The sequence below is a fragment of the Vitis vinifera genome, chromosome 14 (assembly GCF_030704535.1).
Source record: "Vitis vinifera cultivar Pinot Noir 40024 chromosome 14, ASM3070453v1".
Lineage (NCBI taxonomy): Eukaryota > Viridiplantae > Streptophyta > Magnoliopsida > Vitales > Vitaceae > Vitis > Vitis vinifera.
The window spans coordinates 2,545,887-2,571,386 of record NC_081818.1 but is presented as its reverse complement, the minus strand read 5'-3'; the positions used below and the strand labels follow the sequence as shown (position 1 = coordinate 2,571,386).

At 34.4% G+C, this 25,500-nt stretch overlaps 2 protein-coding genes across 5 annotated transcripts; both read left to right on the top strand.

Moving 5' to 3' along the window:
- Positions 1-1,828: 1,828 nt before the first annotated feature.
- LOC100242546 (putative germin-like protein 2-1) lies at positions 1,829-3,348 on the top strand. The gene is made up of 2 exons (XM_019224962.2): positions 1,829-2,454; positions 2,673-3,348. Exons 1-2 carry the CDS (start codon positions 2,328-2,330, stop codon positions 3,206-3,208), a joined length of 663 nt encoding a protein of 220 aa, XP_019080507.1. The 5' UTR covers positions 1,829-2,327; the 3' UTR covers positions 3,209-3,348.
- A 4,316-nt stretch (positions 3,349-7,664) lies between these two features.
- LOC100252789 (cyclin-H1-1) lies at positions 7,665-20,868 on the top strand. Of its 4 annotated transcripts, none has more exons than XM_059742930.1 (17): positions 7,753-7,924; positions 8,273-8,323; positions 9,276-9,407; positions 11,726-11,804; positions 11,973-12,091; positions 12,181-12,254; positions 12,825-12,945; positions 13,031-13,099; positions 13,289-13,330; positions 14,324-14,401; positions 15,235-15,293; positions 15,519-15,603; positions 15,787-15,875; positions 15,972-16,055; positions 16,186-17,351; positions 19,245-19,305; positions 20,614-20,868. In XM_059742930.1, exons 1-14 carry the CDS (start codon positions 7,865-7,867, stop codon positions 16,051-16,053), a joined length of 1,140 nt encoding a protein of 379 aa, XP_059598913.1. In that variant the 5' UTR covers positions 7,753-7,864; the 3' UTR covers positions 16,054-16,055; positions 16,186-17,351; positions 19,245-19,305; positions 20,614-20,868. The 4 variants fall into 4 exon arrangements, with proteins under 4 accessions (XP_059598915.1, XP_059598913.1, XP_059598914.1 ...); XM_059742931.1 differs by having other exon boundaries at positions 19,205-19,305; XM_059742932.1 differs by lacking the exon at positions 9,276-9,407 and having other exon boundaries at positions 7,665-7,924.
- Positions 20,869-25,500: the final 4,632 nt, after the last annotated feature.

Sequence of the window (25,500 nt, the reverse complement as noted above, 5' to 3'; positions counted from 1 at the left end):
TGTTCTATTTGATTTTCATCTTGGTTCTTTATCTTATCCAAGAATGACAAGTTCACAATAGCTCAAAATCCAACATCAGGCAAGTTCTATAGAAATCAGAATGACAATGATGAGGATTTCATTTTTTTTCTCTTTGTTAATAGTCAGATGCTAACTGGATTTAATCCATTGACTAAAGCTGAAGGACATAACTCATCTACTGAGGAGGAAGAAGTTAGTTAATGTCGAAATTCTCTACAACAGAGTAATGCAATTTGGTGGAAGAAGCATCATGTTCCTACACTTTTTTCTATATTCCAAACAGCACCTTCTTGAAGGAAAGGTCTTTCTTTATCTTGTTTTACAGATCCATCATGGAACATATGATCCATGCAACCTGATATTTTAATGTTAATGGAAAGGAATATCGAAGCCTACAATTTGATTCCAATAAATGGAACAGAGACAGAATTCATCAACTGATAAGACCAGTAAAAAAACAACAATAATACCGGTTCCTTTTCAAGGTAACTTCATTGCTAAAAAGTAAACGCCTCAGCTTTTATATTCGGAGAAAACAACCATAAATATAGAGAATCCAATTTGAAGCATGACTTGTTCAAATCTATGATCTGAGTATTACCGCTTTGGTGATTGAGGCAGTCCAGACATGATCACCCAAGCAGATAGAGAGAGAGTTTCTTGGTAGATAATACATAATAACTGACTTCTTCCCTGTCAAAGATGTATGTTAGCAAAGGAAAAAAAATGAGAAATGGGTTTGGTTTTTTGAAAATGATTCATCCTTCAAACGAAAGAAGCTATTTGTATATGGCAGATTTGGTGAACCCATATGCTTAGTACTATATACTGGTAAAACATAGACTAATTCAAGACCCCTATTTCCTGCACAAAAATATTTCTCATCCCCTCACCCAGACAATAATACCTGGACCAGGGTCAGTTGATAAGCAATACTCTTAGACTCAGTTGATAGGCAATACTCTTAGACCTCAGTTGATGTGTCATACCTTATTTGAAAAAGCAATATACCAAGGAAAGAAATGAAAAAAGAAAAAATAAATAAAGATCCATGTTGGATCCTTTATCAGTTGCTTGATCAAATCTTGATTCAGAAGTAATTAACTTAAGATATCTGAGAACCAAACACATTAGACCATTTGATCAGAAGAAATTGAAATTGTTGTTTACATTAGAGAAAATGCCTTTTGAAGTTTGAACACTTCCATGTCAAAGCTGTGTTAGTGTAAGACTGTAAGCAAAGGAAAAGAAGATGGGAAAAACGTGAAGGATGGTTCATCTTGAATTGGAAAATATCCATGAAACATAGACTCACGTTAAGTCTCCTACTCAAATATTTTAAAACATTTTTCATGTGCAAATTCCTAGTAGTCCTTGCCTTAACTGTTGGCTCCTGTCGTTCTCTCACTCTCTATTGCCTCTGCCTTTGACCTACCCAACTGCAGGACACTTGTGTATGGACACCCACAAAACATTATGAGCTGATTTGCCAATGCATGTTTTCTAACCCAAATGAGACAACAAGAGGGTTTGGATCTGGGGCAATTCCCATTGGCAAACCCAAGTAAATCTTGGATTTCAACAACTTCCATGAACTGATTTTTTGACATCAGAGAATTAGATTTACATCAATCATCAATGTTTGAAAACAAAATGATTCCATTGTGAGAAAAAATAAATAATAAAAATAAAAAATAAAAAAGGGAGCTTTTTGTAGAGTCAGTAACAAAACCCACTCTTAGGTTGATGATATAGAGAGCACTCTGGTGCATGACTTATTCAAATCCATGCTTTGAGTTTTGTCTGCTTCTATGTCAATGACAACAGAAAAAAAAAAGGTGATTCAGAATTTCCATTTAGAAAATAGATATAGAATCCACTATAGTAAGGATTTGTATAGTCCATGTGAACTTGAGTGTGGAATATAAGTTACTAATGCTTCAATGAAGTCATTGATATAAAATTGAACCAGCCAAAATTGATGGCAATGAGATTTTCAATTGCATAGAGAAAGAAAGTTTTAAGATAACTTCCGTTTCAAAGATGTATAGGCACAAGCAAAGTTTATAAAAATGCTCGTAGTAGTTGAAGAACAATTCATTTATGAAATAGAAAAATCTTATCCAATTGAGGACTTAGTAACTCTATATACTTAATCTAGGTAAAAAAAAAACCATGACTAATTCAAGGATTCTTATCTATAAATAGACATGTTTCATATATTTCTTACCCCTCAACCAAGCAGTAGTACTCGGAACATAGCCAAATTTGTTTCCTAGAAAATTGTGGTTGTTAGACAGCTTACAATGGTGAGAGGTGTTCATTTCCTTGTGGCTGCCACCTTCATGGGGTTGGCCTTTTCTCTTGCCTATGCCTATGACCCTAGCCCGCTGCAGGACACTTGTGTTGCTATTGATGATCCGAAGGCTGCTGGTATGGATAAGCTCACTCATTCTTTCCATGCTTGGGATCTACAATAATGGCCCTGTAATTGTATTTAAATGAATAACCCCAGCCTGCAACATTTCTGCCAAGAGATGTCTATAAATCATATACCTTGATGTACTTTCTCTGCATGGCATGTAATAGAGCACACATAAGTATACTATCTATAACTGTATGATGTTAACGGACTTTTTTTTATCATGCAGTGTTTGTAAATGGAAAGTTCTGCAAGGACCCCAAGCTTGCCACACCAGAAGATTTCTTCTTTTCAGGGCTGCATATCCCACGAAACACGTCAAATCCAGTTGGGTCAACTGTCACTCCTGTAAACGTTGCCCAAATAGCAGGACTCAACACTCTTGGCATATCCATGGCACGTGTTGACTATGCACCGTATGGCCTAAACCCTCCTCACACTCACCCTCGTGCCACTGAGATCCTAGTCGTCTTGAAGGGGACTCTCTATGTTGGATTTGTCACATCCAACCCTGACAACCGCCTCATTAGCAAAGTCCTCAACAAGGGTGATGTTTTTGTGTTCCCTATCAGTCTCATTCACTTCCAGCTCAATGTTGGGCATACTAATGCAGTTGCCATTGCTGCTCTGGGCAGCCAAAACCCTGGTGTGATCACAATAGCAAATGCAGTCTTTGGATCAAATCCACCCATCTCTGCTGATGTTCTCACTAAGGCTTTCCAATTGGACAAGAATGTGGTTGACTACCTCCAATCAAGTTTCTAGTGGGACAACTAAGAAACTGTATAAGTACTAAAGAAGCTATGCACTGTTTTCTTGTTTAATAGCCTGTTGTCGTCTTTCCCCCATCATGATCATAATATATGTAATAAGAGGGTTTGTTCTGTACTCATTGCTATATCTTTTTCAAGTATAATATAACCTATATGACAGTGCGATTTATTTAGCTAGCACCTGTCTCCAAATACATGAATAACTTCACTAACAGTTTATAACAATTTAAACTCTGAAATCAAGGCTTAAAATTCATTGAAGCGATGAATTGTCTAAAATCTCATCAAAGTTTTATGGATTTCACTTGTCAACCAAAGTGGATTTGAATCCCCAGTTGCTTTATCATTTATGTCATACGCATAAAACTCTTAGGGCCTGTTTGGTTGCTGTTTTTGAAAATTGTTCTGGAAAACAATTTTTGAGAACAGTTTTTGGTGTTTTTTAAAAAAAAAATTGTGTTTGGGAACTGAATTTTGAAAAACAATTTTTGTTCTCAAAAACAAAAAAACATGTTTGGTTGAGTTAATAAAAAAAAAAATTTAGAACAAATAAAACAAAAAACATGTTTGAAAGATTTTTTTTTTCTTTTCTAATTAATAAAATATTTTCTTCAAGTAATTTTATATTATAAATTTATAAATAATTTTTAGATATATAGTTCATTTAAATTAAAAAAATTATTTATTTTATTAATTTAAAAATAAAAATATTTTTTATATTTTTTTAAAATAAATCAAACATAATAAAATTATTTTTATTAATATTTTTTTATTTAATCTTTAACTTTATTAAAAATTATAGCATATTTTATTAAGTTGAGATAAAATTGTTCTCATGATGTTAATTTTTTTTTATCTCTACTAAATCTAAAATTCAAAATGCCACTCACTTCTCCACCCACTTCTCTCATCGGGCATCAAGAAGCCCTTTTCTAAGTTGCCCTCCAGCCGAGAGAATCCGTAAAAGGCCCTATTTTCCTCTGCCACTCTCAATCCTCACAGGTACTAATCTAATCATGTTATTATTATTATTATTTTTTTTTGCAACCCCCGTTTGATTCCCAAGAAAATCCATCCCCCATTCGATTTGCGGGAAAATTCATCCTCGTTTGATTTCCGAGAAAATCCAAGCAAAAACCCTGCAACCCCTGTTTGATTCCCAAGAAAATCCATCCCCCATTCGATTTCCGGGAAAATTCATCCTCGTTTGATTTCCGAGAAAATCCAAGCAAAAACCCTGCAACCCCCGTTTGATTCCCAAGAAAACCCATCCCCCATTCTTTTGCTCCCTGCGTTTTCTGGATCCGTTTTAGGGGTCTCTTTGCTATTGTGCGATTGGATTTAAATTTCACGAACCTTGAATCAAAACTGAGAAACGGGAAAAATCAAGAAGAGGCGAGCCACTGTGTTGGAGAAGAGATGAAAACGGGAAGAAAAAAAAAACACGGGAAACAGATTGTTTTTTTTTGTTTAATTTTGTTCTGTGAACAGTAAAAAAAACAGGGAAAACAAGATTTTGTTGTTCTCTAAACAGTGTCATTTTGAGAACACGGGAAACAACAAAAACAAAAATCACTCTCTCAACCAAACGAGTTTTTTGTGTTTTTTGTTTTCAAGAACAGAAAACAGTTCTTGAAAACACTAAACAAACAGGCCCTTATTTTCTGCGAGTGAGTGATTTTTAGCCTCCTATTTTGGCACAATCTCTCAGCCCATGATACAAAAGTAGAAGCTTACAACAGCTCAAAAGCTGCTATGGAAATCAGAATAGGTGACTAAGTTGACGATTTGATTGTTTTTTTCCTTGATGGTCCATCATGAATCGGATATGAACCATCTACTGAGGCTGAAAAACCTAGCTAAGATGTCCTAATGAACATTAACTTTGTCACAACATTGATACAATTTGGTTGAAGAAGCATCAATGCTATGGAAATAAAGAAGAAAAGAACAGAAGGGTGTTTACAAATCTATGATGAAACATAGGCTCAATTTCGATAACAAAGCCAATGATAGAATTCATCAGCAGATAAGACCAAATCAACATAGTTTGAATCCAATGAATGAAACAAAAGATAATGCAGCTTCTTTCAAGGCAACTCCATTGCCAAAAAGGAAAAACAGAGTTTTTGTTTTCAGTGAAAAAGCAACAAATATATAAAAACCAATCAGAAGCACGGCTCATTCAAATTTATGCTTTGAAGGTAACATAAGCATCGTCATCCAAGCACACACCCAGAAAAATTCAAGATGGGTATCACATAATAACCAACCGTTTCCACGTCAGAGATGTATCTGTTTATCTACTTAGTATATACTGATAAAACATAGACTAATTCAAAGACCTGTATCAATAAACTAGAGTATTTTCTATGCAAGATATCCCATCTCCTTTCGTCCCTCACCCAAGAAATTGTACTTGGAACATGGCCAGAGTTTTCAATGATGAAAGGAGTCAGGTAGAGTCCAAGGAAAACTTGAGAAGATATCAAAAACTTGGGAGTTTATAACAGGCTTAGTTTAGTGAGTTTCAGCATGTGTTCTACACTACAATGGAAACAATAATTTCATTTTGAATCAGAGGCAACAGTAAGAGTTTCTACACCAGAAACAATCAACAAATTTGAAAAATCAAATGGGACAAATTTTCAAACAGCTGAACTGCAAGAAATAGAAGACAATCCCATCAACAAAACATATTTTGATTCTTTATGTTTTGAATTTTGGTTTTTCAATTTTTTTTTTCTTTGACTCATGAGTTTGAACCACCCCAAAATTAGGGTCTCAATCTTATAGAAGAAAGCTGCTTTTGATATGTTTCTTCTATTGCATCTCCCTTAAATTTCACTCATTTTCTATAATAGCCCTTATAGCTGTCAATATGATAAGAATTTATTGAACAGAAAGGGAAATTTTCACGGAAGAAAACCACTACACCATCAAGCACAATATCATACAGGATACAGCCAGTTCCATGAATTTTTCATGATATATTGGAAGCTAAAAACTGTTATACCATGAAATTGCCCTGTTTGGTTGGCAAGAAGATTAGGAATGTCAAAGTAAGGACCAAATGCTTGCCACCTGGCCACCGGTAACCAACCCATCTAGCATGTATAAATGCATTTTAAAATCGAAAGTAATAATTTAATTATAAGATGTGTTTTAAGTCATGAATGTGAATATGAATAAGCTTAAAAAAATAATATTTTATATGATTAATCTTTAACCCAAAATATTTGAAGTTTGATGAATCATGAATAAGATGATTAGGATAATGATTGTATGGACTTGAATTAATACTTATAACAAATGATCGAGGATTTAATCGCCACAATATAAGTAGATTCGTTTTAAAACCACGAGGGCATAGACTTGCATTCATAAGTGTATGTAACATAAAATTAATATTATACTTCACACTAATCACTAGTTTTGCCTTCAATGTCTAATTCCATCATTGTGGTTAAGGTAACGACTTCCAGATTTATATAATGACTTTCGGTTTTACATAACGACTTCCGATTTTACCAGCTTCCATCATGTGATAGGGAGTATGTAAAATTACTAGCAATTCTAATTTCATACAAGCACTCAATACAAGTTTTTAAAGTTGCTCATCCTTATATCATGGGGATCGAGTTTTACATATATGAATATTTGAATAAAAAGTTTCGTAAATTAGAGCTTTTACTTAGAAAGTAAGTCTCAAACAGTCAATTTTCTTAGAAGTTTAAACTTTTAGAATTTTGATTCAATATGCATATCTTGCTCCTTGACACCTTCCCTTATATGTAGTTTTATACCCGTACATGAAAAGACGAATAGAATTTTGATTTATATCCAATGAAACAAAGGCTTGAACACGAGACCTTGTGTCAAACCAAGATCTGATACCACATTGAATCATCAAATTTTTCATGAGACCGTGATAATTTATTTTTTGACCATGTTATTGTATGTGTCGTTTGGATATATTTTTTGGGTGATAATTTTAGTAAAAGAATTTTAAAAAATTAAAAATAACTTGAAGCAAAAATAAAACAGAGGCAATTAAAGCCTTGTTTGGGAACTGTTTTCATAAATAGTTTTATGTTTTTTTAGAATAATAAACTGAAAAAATACGTTTGACAATTATAAACTGTTTTTTGTTTTCTTTTTCCTTGTTTTCTATTATCAAAAAATATAAAACAAGATGTTTTTAGAGAACTTTTTTTAGTTATTTTCAACCGTTTTTTGAGAACCGTTTTAAAGAATGATTATACAAACATATATAATAATTAAAAAAAAACTATGAAAAAAAAATAAATTTTAAAACATATTTAAAAATATTAAAAACAATTTTAGATTCTCAAATAAACTTCTATTTTACAAAACAATTTTTAAAAATTGTTCTTAAAAATTATTTTCTCATAACTATTTTAAAAAACAGATACCAAATAACACCTAATTAATCTATGAAAAATAAAAAGGAAAGAAGAAAAATTATATATTTTTATGTTTATTTTCTAGGAAACTCTAAAAACCAGGTGCAGGCACATAACTGTATACGTATATGACTAGAGGTCGTTTAGCAGTAACCCGTTCTTCAATCAAAGCACACCCTGTAAACTCGGAAGCAACTCCGAGTTAGGGTTTCCGAGTGGGCATGGCCGATTTCCAAACCTCCACTCACCGATCTAAGTGGATCTTCACTCCTCAAGACCTGGTAACACTCCCTCATTTTACTCTCTGTCTGGTTGCCGTGAAAACGCAGGAAAACCACAGAATTTTAAGTGCCATAATTTTTTTGTTGTTGTTTATTGTTGTTTCTTGAATTTTATCAAAAGCGAAATGGAGTTATATATCGTTATGTTCTCTGTTTGATTGCTGAGAGAACAAGGAACCTTTTTTTTTTTCTCGGCAACCAAACGGTGTGATTTAATGAATTTTCAAAATAAGCAATGATACCATTTATGAGGTTCTTAGTATATTCGAAAATTTCGTGAAACACAAACTTGTTTGACTGAATGAAATGGTATTGACAACATTGATTGAGAATGTGTGTATTCTGTAGATTGAAAAGTACAAAGCTGCCAATCAGAGAGCAAAACAAACATTGGAGAAGGTATGGAGACATTCCTGCTTCATTACATATATGAATGTTTATGTTTGCATATATTTTCTACTTTTATTTGATATCGCTGGCTCAGTAATGATAAATAAATGGGGAGGTTAATGGGTTCTGCCATGAAATGAAGATATTGGGGTTTTTGGGTATTTGGTATGATTTCTTGTTGTTGTGTTGGATGAGTAATGTGAAATTTTATTGGCTACAATAAAATAAAGTCTTAATCAAATAATTGTGCATTTGAATGAGTGGCTCGGCAAGTGCCCTAAGTTTTGTTCCTTTATTAAACTAGAAAACTGATGAGCATTACTCTAGAATCTTATCAAGCATCAAATAAGTGGGTCCAGACTTATAAAATAAAATGATAAAATCTGTAAAAAAAAAATTATTTTGCGTCTATTATGAAAAATGAAAATTTATTGAGAACAAGGTGTGCATGAGAAGAGGAAGGGAACTCCTTTAAAGAGAATGAAGAAAAAGGAAAAGAAGAGAACGAAGGATGGCGGGATGGAGTTCAAAAAAGGACATTAGATATTGAGACCTCAACATGTCCCAATATCAATATTAACATCAACCTTTGTGTTAGGAAGATATAGAAGTCTTGGAAATCTGCATCTTTAATTGAATGACTTGATAGTGAAGTATATCCATCAACTATGATCTTTTGGATTCTTAATTTAAGTCTCTTCCCTTCTGGTTCTGACTATTAGCCTCTTAGTAATCTTAAGTGTCAGAGAAAAAATTAGCCACCCTTGGTAATTTCTTAAAAAGTCCCTTGAGGATGAAGTTGGCTTGCCTGGGATACTCTTAACTGCATATGTCAAGCTACATTAATGTGAAATTAGTTTCCTGTAAGTGTACTTTTAATTAGAGACTTTTCAGAAAGTAGTAGAACTTTACCAAGAGCGCATTGATATTTTAAAAAATAGTGAATTGCTAGTTGTTCCAGGATCTTCATGAAGATCATTGGAGAGGTGGTACCATAATCTCAAGATGCCTTTGTGGAGGACACATAGATTTTAGATGCTGCTTTAATAGCGAGCGAGGCAATAGATTCCAGGAGGGGGATCTCAAATGCAAGGTTAGTGTGCAAGTTAAATGTTGAGAAAGTGTATGATCATGTGAATTGGAAATTTCTTCTTTCAATTATGGAACACATGGGAATTAGGCATGGTGGATGACACTTTGATTGGGTTTTTTCAATGCTCTAGAAGTTCGAAGAAGGGTGATCCTCTTTCTTCTTATTTACCTGTGTTGGTAATGGAAGCTCTAACTCAGAGTTCTTTTCAAGGGTGTACAAGAGGGTCTTGTTAGTGGCTTCTAGGCTAGGGGAGTAGGGAAGAGGTGACTCATTTTCTTTTTGCATGTGATACACTGTTGTTCTACGAGGTTTGTGAGGAGTAGTTGAGAAATGTTTGGTGGGTTCTGACTTGATTTGAGTTAGTGTCAAGATTGAAGATTAATTTACCAAAGAATGCGATGATCTTGGTAGGAGAGGTGGAAGGAGTTGAGAGGCTTGTTTGCTTGGTTGCAGCGTGGGTGACTTTCTCTCTACCTATCTAGGACTACCTTTAGGTGCATATTTTAATTCTTTCTCAACATGGAATTCAGTGGAGGAGTGTTTATAAGGAGTTGGCATCTTGGAACAATAATATTTGTCCAAAGGAGGTAGATAAAGTCTGCTTTCAAGCTTGCCGACCTATTTCAAGTTGTAAATGGTCATTCCAAAGGCATTCGTAACCAGATGGGAGAAGATCCAAGAGACTTCTTATAGGGGAATCAAGTCAAGGGTAGAAAGCTTTATCTTATGAGTCCACGTGTTTGGGAAAAAAAGGATGGAGGATTAGGAATCAAAAGATTCCCTATCCTAAACAGGATCTTGCTTGCTAAGTGGTTGAGGAGAGTTATTAGGGGCAGGTTTGGGGAGTTAGATGGAGAATGGAGTAGACTACAAATGAGAAGCATTTAAGTTGGAATTATGGAAAGCCATTAGAAGGGGATGGCAAGAGTTGAAAATGAGGAGTTTAATATTGGTAGTGAATGGGTTTGGACCAGGTTTTGGTTGGTTGGATAGGTGGATTGGAGAGTGCTTTCTAAAGGAAGCTTTTTTGTCTCTTTATAGTCTTGTTGACCAGGAATGCAAGAGTGGCAGATGTATGGGTGGTGGAGGGAGACCAAGGTAATTGAAACCCCTGTTCTCTTAGACCCTTTCAGGATGGGGAGCTGAAGATGGTGAGTCAATTTTTAGAGTGCATTCATTCCATTAGGGTGCCAGTGATAGAGGTGGACATGATGGCTTGGAGGAGAGAGGAGGAACGGCTTTTTTCAGTTAATTCTTGTACTTGTTTCTTTGTTTGGGAGTCTACGTGGAAGAAGATTCTTACTATTGACCAATTGATCAAGAGGTGTTGGTCCTTAATCAACAGATGCAGTGTATGTAAGATGGTTGAGGAAACAGTAAGCTGCTTCCTTATTCATTGTGACAGAGTTAGGTTGTTTTGGAATCTGTTATTGAAATTTTTTGTATATCAGTGGGTTCTTCCTAGGATAGTTAAAGATCTCCTTAGTTGGCATGTCCACTTGGAGAAAAGAAGAAGAAAGGTTTGGAGATTGGCTCTAATATGCCTGTTCTGGTGCTTGTGGAAAGAGAGGGAGGGAAAAGTGTTTAAAGATAAGTGTGTTTCAGACCAGACCTTGAAAGACTTCTTTGTCAAGTTGTTAGAATGATTTAGAGCTCCTATAGGGTTGGAGTCTTGCTCTTTGTAAGATCTTTTTTTTTTTTTCCTGTTATCAGCTAATGTTGTTATGGTGTTATTTCTATTTCTCTTCTTCTCTGTGAGGAGCTTTCTGTATACTTCCTCTATACATGATTTGCACCTGCCCCCTATTTTTAGGCACTTTATTTGCCTATGTATATATAGGCAAATATTGTGACTAGGCCTTCTTATGGTTTTTGTCTGGAATACTTATCAAAGTTGGGGATGTTGTGGCTTAATGCAGAACACTTAAATTAGCTGCATTTGTTGTGCACTTCTTCTTTTTTTGATAAGAAAATAATGCAAATAAATGAAAAAGTGCTAAAAGACTATGCACCAATGTACATGGGACGTATACAAATAACACCTAAAAGCACATTGAACAAGAGAACACAAAAAACAACTCCCTCTCTTAACAAGAAACCAACCAATCTACAAAATCAAATAAAGACATAAAACCTATATCTATGTACATCTTTACCCATGAAAACAAATTTCTAAGAAAAGAGTTCTTAGAAATTTGTTGTGCACTTCTTCCTTTTTTCTTTTCAGTGTTTGCTTTTTCCAACGTCAAGAAAATCTGTCAAGGAATCATTTGAGTTTCATTATTCCACTGACAACAATCTACTAATATGTTGTGAAGTATGGAGTAACACGCATTGAAGTAGATGCTGATGGGTCATTGCAATACCCTGAACCTCAAATTAGTGCAAAAGACAATGGTAAATGCTCTCTTGTCAACTTCCTTTCTCCTTTTTTTTTTTTCTTTCCTTTTTCATAGCATTTGTATTTGATTCTCTCTCAGATTTTTGATTGCTTTGCTTAAGATTTTTGTGGTGAGCATATCCTACTGCTATCTTTATGACAGTCTCTTCTTGTTTACAATTTAGCTGAAAAGCGTTCTCGACCCAAACCACTTAATTTTGAAGAAGAACGATTTATGCGGTCATTCTATGAGTATAAGATTCAAGAAGTATGTGCAGCCTTCTCTTTCCCTCACAAAATTCAGGTACCTGTGTTTCTTTAGGAAAATGGAAATTGAAAGTAATATGTTGGGATTTTAGAGTTGTCCTTCTTCAATTGGTTTATCTTTTGCAGGCAACAGCTCTCATATACTACAAAAGGTTTTATCTGCAGTGGTCGGTCATGGAACATCACCCAAAACACATAATGTAAGATTGATTTAGATCTATTTCACTTTTATGCCATTAAGTTGGCTGATACTTATAACTTCCAATATGAAAATTGGAGATCAAGGAATCTGTCTAGGCATAGGAAAGTTTGGTCTGTGTTATGATTGGCGTCTCTTCTTCCCAAGTGGAAAAAGCTTCCTTACCCTTTGTGCATGACAATGCAAGGGTGGTCATGCTCTCTCAACCTCACCTAAGTTTTCAAAAGCCCCTCTTATCTTTTAAGTGTTTACAAAAAGGCTCATTAAAAAATAATAGGATGGTGACCATGAATTTTTTTATACTATAATACTAACCCCCTGTATCATTTTTAGTATTTCTTAAAGTAAAAGAGAGTATTATTTTAATATGTTTACTTGGTTCCCTGTCACCCCTAAAGGAAAATGTCTGGGTCTGCCCGTCTGTGTGTTCCCTTTTACATATTTATGATTTTAATATACATCCGTATCATACCATGGCATTTTCATTTGTGATCATGTTGGACTGAGATTCATTGTCATGAGTATTACTTGATAGTATATTTATTGAATTGAAATGACTCTATTTCTGTAGGTTAACCTGCATATATGCAGCTTGTAAGATAGAAGAAAACCATGTATCAGCGGAGGAGCTCGGTAAGGGGATTGCACAAGATCACCAAATGATTCTCAATAATGAGATGATAGTTCTTCAGGCATGGATATGCCTCTTATGATATTGCTTGCTCTATCTTCCTTGTGCTTTCATTTTTTTTCATATATTTGCCTCTTATATTGCAGAGTCTAGATTTTGATCTTATTGTTTTTGCACCATATCGTTCAGTTGAAGGTTTTGTTGATGACATGGAGGTTAGTCTAGCCAATCCACTTTTTATACAGATTCTGTTTTCATACTTACACAAGAAAAACTTCTAATATTTCCCTTTTTCCCCTTTAATTGTTGTTTTCTAATTGGTCTCTTGGTCTCACCGTATGGTTACCTTGATTTCATTTTATATTCTATGCTGCAATTGGTGACAATTAGTTTTGGTTCTCTAGGAGTTCTGCCAAGCAAAAAATGACCGGCTTCAAATGTTGAAGGTAATTATTGGTTTTTTTTGCTTGTATTTTTGCTCCCTAATCCTTGGTTCTCTTGAAAACAAGAATAATATATTCTTATCATTTTACACTCACTGATTCTTGAATAGTCTTTCTACACACAAATGCTGTATCTCTCTGATATTCTCCAAACAATGGAGATGAAAGGTGAGAGCTGTTTGGAAAAATGGACGTGAAGGCTGGGTGCTCCCTTTTTTGTTTTCCTTTTCCTTTTTGGCCTCTGAAATGTTTTTTTATTGGTGATTGATATGCTGTAAGTAGGGTTCTACATGCAAAATGAGAATGTTTTTAATCAACCTGAATTCTTTTGAGTCAATGTATCCATCAAAAAATTTATCAAAAAAAATGCAAAAGGTTTAGACAAGAAGCACAAAGAACTCTGTTATATAACCTTGCATTTTTTTCGTATAAAGTATCTATGAAATCATGAATACCTATCAAAAAAGAAAATAAAAATAAAAATTAGGCACTTCAGGTACAAACTCCCCAAAATATCCAGCACCAATTTGGGAAGACCCTAATACCCTCCAGAAATTAATAACAAGAATACCGAATTTTCAAGCCATCCAACAATGAACAAAGAGATGATTTCCTGCCCCTTTATTTTACGGGACTGACTTGAGCTAATGGCAGACATCTGGTTCAACAGGATGCACATTGGGTAGATTTTTTCACATTCAATTTTATTCAATGTTTGTTTTCAAGTATTTGTCCTTTAGAGCAGGCAAAAATGCCCTCTGGAGTTTTTGCCCCTATTCAGAATCAATGAACTATAGACCCACTTGAAAATTTTTGGCTAAATCATTGCTTGATATTCAAAACACTGAAAACAGTTATGTAAACTAATTGCCATGCAACATGCTGGTCTGTTTGTTGCTTGTTCTGTTGTTTAAGATAAACTCATGGGGACATTCCCCCGTTACTCTTCCGATCTTCTCCACAGAAGTGCTGATATTTGCTTAAATATCTTTGTAGGATTTGCACAAAACTGCAAAGATGGAAGTAGACAAGACCATGCTCACAGATGCGCCACTTCTATTCCCTCCTGGCCAGGTATTCTTCATTATTCGAACTCTTGATGTGTTGAGATTTCTTCTATGCATCATTTTCCTTCTTTTTTCCCTAAACAAATATGCTTTCTTTACCTTCAAACTCCAAAAACTCATGTCACTCTTCAAATTACAGATAGAATATTATGGAAATCCTAATGATGGGGTCTCAAATTTTGGATTCCAGAGAATTTATAGTTTTTCAAGCTTCGTTTGGGTCCTAATGGACCCTTTTTTTCCTTTCAGATTTCAATTTTCTGTCTATCCAACAGTTCCATTTTTCTTGAAACCAAAACAAGTTTCTTAGATACATTATCGATTTTTACTCCTACCAAAATATGATTCTTGAAAATGAAGTGGTGACCCTTGTTGACAGACCCTCTAATAATCTCCGGAGGCCTTTTTTGATGCAGAACCCACAGATTGATGGCATGACACTTTGATCAAGTTAGTAGTTTTATGCCGATTAGGAGTCTTTTGATTAATATTGCAGTAGGTTTTTTTTTTCAAAGATAGAATTTGCTATGCAATCCGGAGCTTGCCAAAGCACAAAATTTCAGAAATACCAGTCTCTGAAGGGCCACTCTTCAATCAAATTTTTTGGGTACAATTGTACTGCGTCTGTTCATTCTTCTTGCTAAAGGATTTTAATAATGCCTCAACAGAATTCATGCAAGATTTAAGGTGAAGATGAATTAAAGTTCATAGGAGATAACATTGTTAAATCTGTCATTGGAGTTGGACCCTGCTAAATAGCTTTATCATCCAAGTTTTGCTCTTGTATTTCATGGAATTATATATTTTCCTGTAATTTTGCCTATCATCAACTTTGTACAGTTGGCATTGGCTGCTTTGCGGAGGTCAAATGAGGTGCACCAAGTTCTTGACTTCGAGAGGTTTTGAACTGCTTCTCAAGTGTCATCCAAATTAAAAATAGCACACTTTTTTTTTTGGCAAATTATATTTCATGTCTTGTAGCTGAAGCCACAATAGCACAGTAATTAAGTCATCCAAATGGTGGGGTTGGGTCTGGGTTAATTCTTACCATTGTCCATGAACATAATTCTGTTTATTGTCTGAAATCATGGTTCAATCTTCTTCAATTGCATGCTTGAATGCAGATATCTGAGCAGCATCCTCTCTCGACAGGATTTTTCACACGCCTTCTCAGAGCTCACTGAATCTCTAAACGCAATAGATTCTTGGGTACGGGACTAGTTATATTTCACAGTCATCTCTACTTTGGAACAGGCTGCTTCCATTTTACTTAGTGATATTGGCTCAAAAGGGAGCACACTTCATCTGCAATAGCTGCATTATTTCAAAATTAGTACTAAATGAGGAAATCAGCTTCATATGCTAATTTAAAGTTGCTTGATGTACATACAGGTAATGAAACATCAAGTCCCTACCACTGAAGACATGAAGCATATTGATCGAAAACTGAAATTTTGTTTGGATCCTAGCTCACATGACAAGTAATTAATACACTTTCTACTCAGAACCGATCAGTGCTATTCTAGTACCCTTCTTACCTTTCCTTGTACTGATCCCATCCCTTGATTGCTGAACAGGAGTAAGAAAAGGGAGAAGAAATCGAAGCACAAATCCAAAAGAAGTGCAAGTGAAATGCAAAACTTACCTCCTGGTGCTTAACTGTGAGTTCTGCCCTAACGTTTGCCCTAACTGTGGTACAAGGTTGTACTACTATTTAGGGCATTGTTTCAGAGAGGAATTGAAACTTTAGAAGATTTGTAACTGTGATGGCTCTCTGGTCTTTGCTTTCAGGTGGATGGACCTTCTCCTCACACCCTTAAAAGCCGGTTTCTCTCCAGAATACATTCCAAAAACCTCCTGATACCACAACAGACAATACACACATCTAATGAAGAGATGCAGAAATTACCAGCAATTCATATCGTAACAAATGAAATTCACACTTTAGTTGAGGCTGTGGCTCCAGATGTTGATTATCTGCTTTCTTCTCTGGGAAATATAGAAACTCTTCGTGTTATCATTTCCGGCAACCGGCAATCGGCAATCTGGTTGGTCTTTGGAAGTTGTTAGTATAACAGAAGATGGAATGTACTTTTTCTTTGAAGGTATACAAGTAAGGCACATTATCATTAAATTCTAGAAGAACAAAGTAAAATGAATTGTTAGCATTGAAGTTTTGTGTGTTCTCAGCTATGTGAACTTATGATTGCATTCAACTATGAAACATCAAGTATAAATTCATCGAATTTAATGGAGTTTTGTAACATATAATGGGTGGAATAGTGTTGAAAGAATTAAAACAATCTATTTATCACCTGGATGAATTCTCTTTCTTCATCATCAATCAATTCATTGCTCACGATCCCTCAGTCAATCATTGTTCACGATCCATCAACTTAGATGGGATGACTCATATTGATTTAACTTAAATCTAAATGCTACTTAATAATATCAAATATTAATTTTTTTTTTACTTAAGTCTTAATGCAACTTATTTGGTCCACATGGGCTTCCGGTCCTCTTGGTTGGGGTTTGGTTTAAGCTCGAATTGCACCTAGTAATGTCCAAGTGCGCTTTTTGGTCCGACTAGATATATATATATATATATATATATATATATAATACAAAAAGTAATTTGATGGTTGATATGTCAAATTTATGGAATTTTTTTAATGAGTAAATAATAATATAATATTATAACACTTTTATTTTAAAAAAATACTTCTAAAAAATGTTATCAATTACGAGTTTATTTATTGACTTTTTCATCCTTTTAACTCTCAAAAATGTATTTTTGTCCACTCTTGTTTGGGGAAAAACAGAAACGACGCCGTGACAACATCACATTTCCCCTATAAAACCCATAAACGTACTGTAGCAAGAGTGAAGCTTTCATGGCGTGCCTTGTCTGCATCAGTTTTTGTTTGCCGCTTGCTGCTTCACAAACCCTAATTGAGGTATGACCCCAATACCCATCACGAAAATCCTTTGAGGAACTCTGCTTTTACTTCAAACCCTCTGTTTGGTTGCTGAGAAAAGAAAAGGGAAGAAAATTTGTGACTCTGTTTTTTTTTTTTTTTTTTTTTCCTTCCTGTTTTCTGTTGTTTTGGTTTAGCAAAAGAAGAAATGGAAAACCCAAGTAGAATAAAGCGAGGAGTTGGTTTTAGGCTCTGTTGTGCGGGTTTATTTTTCTTACATTTTCTCACCAACCAAACAGATAGCAAATCAAATACAGAGAGGAAGTGGATGAATTTGCATTCTGCTTTAGTTGAATTGGAACGACTTGGTTAATATAGTGTGTGTTAATTTCAGTATTTTTATGATTTCATCATTGTTGAGCTCAACCGTGTAGATGGTTTAACAATTTCATTATTGGGTTTTCAGCACTGCCGAATTCAATATGGATAGTTGTTCTTAAGTTGGATTTAGGTGGTCCTGATTGTGGAAAAATATTGTGTAAAATTTGGGAAATTTGACTCATTTGATTGATTTTGGCTACAATTTTAACAAATTAATGAAGCCTCAAATTCCCGGGTTGGCTATATTGTTCTTTTCCCTATATACCCTTGTTGATCTTGGCCTTCTTTTTGTTCTTGTAGCTCCATCCATAATTCAAATTGAATTACATCCCTGCTTGCATTTTTTGGTGTTCTTGGCTTATGGTTGAGCTCTCTGAAATGGCTGTCTCCCTAATACTATCTCAATTGCTCCATGTTAGCCCTCATTCTTGTCAAAATCCAAATTTCGGTTACCTCTTTTACTGAAGTTGTTGTTTCTTCTATATTCATGACTGGCCTTATAGTCATCTTCTCAAATCTTTCCTTCTGTTTTTTGATGGCTATTCCACATATCATAACACTAGAAGCCTGTATCGTTTCTTCCATCACACTAATTCTGGAGCAAACGATGCCTTGTTCTCCCCATCCTTGTGGATGGTTAAAGCAAGATAGCAAAAATGGGATGTTTGAGGAGGGTATACTCTTACCCTTGATTTTCACTGTTTTCTCGTTTATACTTCTAATCTTAATGAAGTATTCTGTGCTACATTATTTTGTCTATATTCTAAAGTACATCTCTCGGTTCTTCTAGTTTTAACAACTGAAAATTATTTCATCTTTGGACAACATCAATCATGAGATCTCTTCTTAAATATTTCCACTAAGTTCAATCACAAGCATTGCCAAAAAATGATATAGAATTTGTTGTCATTGGAAACCGGTTTGATTTTCCTTTTGTTCTCACATTAGTCACTGGTCCATTGGACATGCCCTTTGATCACATGAATATAAAGAGTTATGCCCTTTTCCTTTCCCAAGCCCGGCAAATTTTCATACTAACTAAAAATAATGTGAATCTATTGTATCTTTGTTCCACTGGTATGGGCTGTGGGTGTCAGGATCAGAACCCTGTATGAGGCATTGGAACAGAAGCAGCATTTGAGGAATCAACATATCATTTTTATCTTCTTCTTTTTTTTTTTTTTTTTGTATCCCATTTTGTCTTTTATACCTGATTTACCATATGGATGTCTTGCAAATTACCTTTGTGATCCTCCACTGGTGTAGTGGTGCTTAATAACTAACCTGAATAAGTTTGTCTTGGTGTTATGACCTGCCTAATTAGCTGACTGAGTTTTTTTCAATATCACGGGTTTTATCTGTAACCAGTTTTTATGTCCTCTGGCACTCTGGCAACAAATGTAAATAAAAGCACAAACTATGTTTTAATACTTCTGTTTAAAACCTGTTGTTTATATATTATGGCTTGCTTGAATGATGTCATAATTACTAATTGAATCATGTGCTAGTAGCTGGTGTTTTGAGTTAATGCTTGGCGGGACTTTCCTTCAGGAAAAGAATCAAAGGAAATCAGCTGTGGGCAGACTTTCAAGTCAAGCAACCACTAGAACAGGTCTCTTCTCCAATCTTCTTGCACTAGTACTTGTCGTGCCAACCTTTAGCAGCCTTAAAAATAGTCCAGATCTTAGTCAATTGCTCATCTTGTTTCTTAAGGTGGTCAGGATATATGTCTGTGAAGGAAAAATGAAACAAACTAGTAAACTTTAATAAGGGATTAAGAGGGTGTTTGTTTTTTTAGCTTTTTGATGAAAGTGATTTGATTTAAGACTTTAGGTCGTTTGTTTTTTTTACTTTTTCATGATTTATTACAAACTTTTTACTAAATAAAAAAAGTCAAAATATTTGGCTTTTTCTAAATAGAAAAAATAACATGCTAATTTTTCTTTACCTTTTAATGCTTAATAGAAATAAAATATTACAAAAACAAACAGTCTAATACTTAACACTATTAAGCATTAAAGTTCTATTTAGAATTAAGAAAAAAACAAACACTACCTAAATTCAGATCATCAAGTAAGAGGAATTTATTTGTGGAAGGTTTACCACTTTCAATTGAAAAAAAAATTCACTCTAACTTAACGAGTTATATTTCTACCCCCTTGGGTGAATTCTCATTCATGGAGTTCTTTTGGATCTTTTCTTAAAACCATGTGTATGGAAAACCTCGTATATATTTCATGGAAGTGGTATATTGGTGCATTCTTTATGTACTGTCCTTTATGTGCATGTTTTTGGATTAGGTCAGAGTGCATTTAGGTTTTAGTTTGTTGTCATTATTTGATTTGATTATTTGGCTGGGTTGTAAGTGAGGCGAGAGTGTTGTTTTTTGTGCATCCCTCTTCTTTTTTGGCCTTGGGCGCCTTTTATACATCATGTATACTTTTGTGTGGCCTTCTTTAGGCACTCTTAATATAATTGCTTTTACCTATCAAAAAAAATATCGATGTGACCCTTTATTGCCAAACAAATCCCCATGCTTGCTAGGAGAGTGCCAATCAACGTCGAAATTATAAATTGCCTTGGAGAATTTGTCTACGATAACCAGAATTTTAGGGAAGAACTCAAATACATGCTTGCTTTCTTTTCTTTTTTTTAGTTGACATTTCTTCAAGGCAAATTTATCATTTCTTACCCTTTTCCTTTGGTAGCATTTGATGGCAGAAATTGTCTCACAGAACTTGAGTCATTGTTGAACATGATGGAAAATGGGAATTATTCTGCTCACCCAAATCATTATTGATCATACTCCCAAGTACAAAACAGCTTCACTTTATGCTAATGACCATTTCCATAGGACGTCCAAACTCCCTGATGGTCTATTCTTGCATCTGCAAACTGACATTTTGAATTGTATTTGCAGGAATGAAGCTTCTTACACCCATTACCTCAGATAGAAGCATTTCTTCTGTGGAGGACTGGAGCTTCCTTCCCCATAAAATGGCGCCCGGGAGACGATTTTGGGAACCTGTTTCACTTCATTTGAATGTAAGTGCTGGCACAGAGACTGTAATATGTGGTTACTGGGTAGGACCGGATATTGAAGATGGCTGGGGTTTTGTAAACGCTTTTGTAAATCAAATTCTTTGATTTCTGAAGGTTGTTGAACGGTTTTCCATGGCTTCTTTTCCTTTACCTTTCTGGATGGATCTCAAGCATGGGAAGATCAGCATTGAATCATAGGTCAGTAGACAAAGCAAACATACTTTTTTTTTCTGTTTTCCATGAGCAAACCTGTCCCCTGGCTTGACCCTAAAGATTCTTGGGAACCAAACATGTCTTGGAACCTACAAGGAGACATTTTCTGATGCCATGTGTTGATGAAATGCTTAGTGAACGGGTTTCCAATGCTAGAATCCTTACACTTTCCTTGCAGCTTCCCAGAAATATTTCCCAAATCAAATACCTAAGACAAAATCTTTGATGAGTGAAAGATCAGTCCATGCTTGACCCATAAAACTGTAAATAGAAAAACTTTATATATTTACCCTAGGCACCTTTTCGTATCGAAAAACTGTTTTTGAAAATAGTTTTCAATTATTTTCGGGAATAAAATTTTATTTAAAAATTCAAATATGAAAAATATTTTTCTCTATTTATTTTCTGTGAGGTTATTCTACATTTCCATACAATATAAAAGATTTTGAAGTGTTTTTATTTATTTATTTTTAATTATTGCTCGAAACACTCTAGAAACCAACTAAAAATACTTGAAATTTGTAAAACAAAAAAACCTGTTTTTAGAACAAATTTTGAAAAAAAAAATGTTGTTGAAAACAGAAAAGTGTTTTCAAAAAGTTCAATAGCAGATTTGTTTGAGCTTCAAATCTCTCTACAAAGCTTATTATCCTTAATTTTACCAAAAAAAAAAAAATCCTGAAAATTTGATGTGTGCACTAAAATTTAGTACATGTTTTATCAAATAAGTACCAAAATTTTTAATTATTACTGAAAATCATACTCAAAAAATTAAGTGGGCACTTTCAATTAGAACCCATCATTGGGCCAGGCCCATCCAAGAATGAGGAGGCCAAGTCTGGGCTTAGCCTGACTACCTCCCGGCCAACCACTTTGGGCACAAAAGGAAAGCTGTGTGTGGAAGTTGGGCCGATTGTTCAGTCCAGCTCTCAACATGTGACTTTAAATTATTAAACCAAAATTTGCAGTCATTTTATTAATAATCCTCCTAATTAATTAATCATAATAATGATAATAAAACTGATATAAGTGGCTTTAATAATACAATATAAACTTTATAATATATGATAAATGCATTTCAAAATATTACTACACCAATGTTAATTTTATTTCATTAATTAAGGCTTGGTTCGGATTATAAAAATTGTAGAGAAAGGGCAAAAAAAAAAAAAAAAGGAATCCCAGATGAAAATGAGATGTAATGAAATTTATTTCAACTGCTATGTTTCTAAATTATTCACAATTTATATATCAAAAAAAAAAAAAAAAAACCACAAACCAAACAAACAAACAAACAATTGGGGGTGCATGGTAGAAACATAAAATTGAACTCAAACCTATATTTTATTTCTCTCTGTGTTTTATTTTTTTTTCCCTTTTACCTTATCATTTTCTTGTCCTTTTTATTTTCCCTGAAACTTTCCATGACAACCTTCCATAATCTATGTGATGGCCTCCTAATTCACCTGGCTTTAGAGATTCTACATTGCTTGTTCCTTTTTGTAGTACTTAAAAGCTCCATGAAAGTAGAATGCTTCATCTTCAATAATAGTTGCAAGTATTATTTTGGTGTCTACTTTTGAAAGAAGTTCAACAGCATCAAATCTATTAGGATATCTGCCCTACTTGGTTTATTGCTACTTAAGCTGAAAATAAGCACAAAAAAAACTACAATCTAGTATTATTTTTAGTCTTTGATATGCATGTAATTAATCTTAGTATTAACCACACTTCAATGATAACTTTAGGCCCCATCTAGACCACAAAAGTTATCATAAAGTGTATGGAAATAATTTTTTCCCTGATTAATCCTTGTCCTCCTCTAATTTTATCTAAGTTTTTAATTATTTCTCTCATTTTTTTTTCATGATAAATTAGTAAGAGAATTTTTTCTTTATTTCTTTTCTTTCCTTTGTATATTTTATCCTCATGTCCTTTAAAGCTAAAGGCTATGTTTTGGTTCTCACCTGCAAACTAAGAAGCTTAAAACTATACCACTATTTGACAAGGTCAAACATGAAAAAGAATCTGATTCCCTATGCAGAAACTTTTATTTCTGGTCTTCTCCCAACAACCAGTATTTGAAGTAAACAAAGAGGTATACCCAAATGAAAATGGTTGTTGTAGTTGGTGATAGGTTTATATTTATTATAGACGAAGGATGAGCGGATGTTCTTTCAATGCAGTTCAGAAGTATTTGGCTTGGAACTTTACAGCATCAATATGTTATGTTAAATCTGTATTGATGATGGAATTTTCTATGAAATTCATGAGAGTTCAATTCTTAAGTGGATTGTTTGCTGATGAAGACATGCATGCTTGTGAACTTTTTACTTAAGAAAGTTATGTCATTTTCCGGTACCTAGTCCTAGAAATTTGCTGTGACATGCCCATGTTATATTTGCTTGATCCCATGTATGATCAACATACAAGTTGTCATTAATACATGCTATGGTGCTTTGATATGTATTGACATATTTCAATGAAACATGCATGCATTAGGGTTCCAGGTATAAAAAAATTATATAGATTAATTTTCAATTTTGGACATGATTCCCAGGGAGGATTGCAAAAAAGTTGTACCTGTGTTACATTGAGCTGCTGCAGCTCACATGGAGAACTCATGGGCATTTTTCTCTCTGTCAGTGGAAATGGGTGCATCAAATGCCGTGCGACACCAGTTCGCTGTTAATCGATATAGATCGATAGTTGCAGAAGCGTCACGTGCCAACAAACCATGAGGTCCAAACAAAGTATGAAGATCGTGATTCCATGGCCCGAACCAATGGAGCTGATAGAGGTACCTTTGACAACCCATTCTTTCATGAAAACCACTGCATAATATTCCTTTAGCATAGTTGGTCCAAAAGTTAATTTCTAGATTTTCAGCTTTTGTCACTCTCTCTCTAACACCAAGATGTAGTCTTATAGATTTTGTCTTTAATATAAACTCCACCCTAGCAACTCTCATTAAGAAAAGAATGAATGATATTTGAGAAGTGGTCCCCCCATGAATTTACAGTAGTAGAAACCCTAAATCTCTGACAGAACTGAACTTTTCACTTTATAATTATCAGAATTTTAGCCATCATCCTTTATGGGAAGATTGCCCAATCCATTTACATATAGTATAATATAGGCATGCCTTAGGTTTCAAAAGATTTTTCTCAAGAAATCATGTCGTGGAAAGCCCTAGATAATGGTCCTGGATTCGGGGTTAAGAAAACCCTAACCCTAGTACAGTTGAAACTTTTGGTACTACCTTTCACTAACTTGTGTCTAAGGGTGATCAACATTAATGTGGGCCTCACAAGAGACAGCATGGGCTAGCTACTTTGTTCCATCTGAACTTCTCCTTCCTGAATGGCTATTGGGATGGAAAACCTAGAAAATCTTGTATGCCTGTGAGAGAAAGGGAGTGATCATAAGGAGAGACACTTGTTGAATCAGGCTGTTGGAATTTGGAAGTGCTCAGGAAGAATAGTCATCACCCTTATTTTTATTTGGCAGATAAGTAAGTAGACCTTTATACGAAATTTCATTTTAATTAGTTATATATCTAATGTAAAAGTGATTCAATTGATTTGTCTTCATGTAGGCACAAGGATATATTGACTAGATTAATTTAGCTTAGCATAAGCTAATTCAATCTTCAAGAGGTAATTCAAACAAAAAGAAAAAATCCCTAGAGAACTAACGAGCATACTTGCGTAAATGAATTGACAAAGATTAATTTAGCTCTAGCATATGCTAATTCGATCTTCAAAAGGTAATTCAAAAAGAAGCCTTAGAGAACCAATGAGCATACTTAAACGAATTCATTGGATGTATAGTAGCCATTCGAAAACACTACTTTTTTTTTTTTTGGACGAGAATAGATATATAGTTGGTGATTCTGAGTTTATCTGTGAGTACTGGCAAAAATTCTAGGTTTATTCATTAAGGGTTAGGAAACTAATCTCAAGAGCTAATGGGCATCAGTTTCTGTTGGACTCAATTTGATAAGCCAAAAGTGGGACTAGCTGAACTAAATAGTTTCTTCCTTATTTTAGGGATTGTTTAGCAAAATAGTACCCAAGAAAAAAATGGAAGAACTAGTGTTTAGTCAAATGGAAGTGTTTAAACAATAAACCCATTAATCTCGCTTCCAGTAACTCAGACAATTTTTGTTACGGTTTGAAGCTTTATTTCTTAAGCAAAAAGGGATCAACCTTACATAGGCTTGAACTATGATGATCTATATCCATTGAAGAAAATTGAGGAAAGTCCCATAAAAATCAAGATTTATATATCATGATTGAGTTGAATACCATACAATATATATAACCAAAATTACATATCAAAATACAAGAAGTGGTTAATCTTGCACAAATCTTTCTTCCCCCTTTTTCACCCAAAGAAGAAGAAAAAAGGATTTATAGTAAGAAAGAAATGTGAAAAGCTCTAGTTGAGGAGAAAGGTGCAAAATACCTCAAACTTTAGATCCTACTGATTTCGTTGGAGGAAATCCAGAGATATATTCAAACCTTTTACAATTGATTCAACCATATGG

Bases quoted from the DNA above. Each gene is read 5' to 3' on its own strand.
- LOC100242546 (XM_019224962.2), top strand. From the start codon at position 2,328: ATGGTGAGAGGTGTTCATTTCCTTGTGGCTGCCACCTTCATGGGGTTG. The intron at 2,455-2,672 runs GTATGGATAAGC...TTTATCATGCAG, and splicing joins TGATGATCCGAAGGCTGCTG to TGTTTGTAAATGGAAAGTTC.
- LOC100252789 (XM_019225074.2), top strand. From the start codon at position 7,865: ATGGCCGATTTCCAAACCTCCACTCACCGATCTAAGTGGATCTTCACT. The intron at 13,100-13,288 runs GTTAGTCTAGCC...TTGGTTCTCTAG, and splicing joins GTTTTGTTGATGACATGGAG to GAGTTCTGCCAAGCAAAAAA. The intron at 15,294-15,518 runs GTTTTGAACTGC...GCTTGAATGCAG, and splicing joins CAAGTTCTTGACTTCGAGAG to ATATCTGAGCAGCATCCTCT.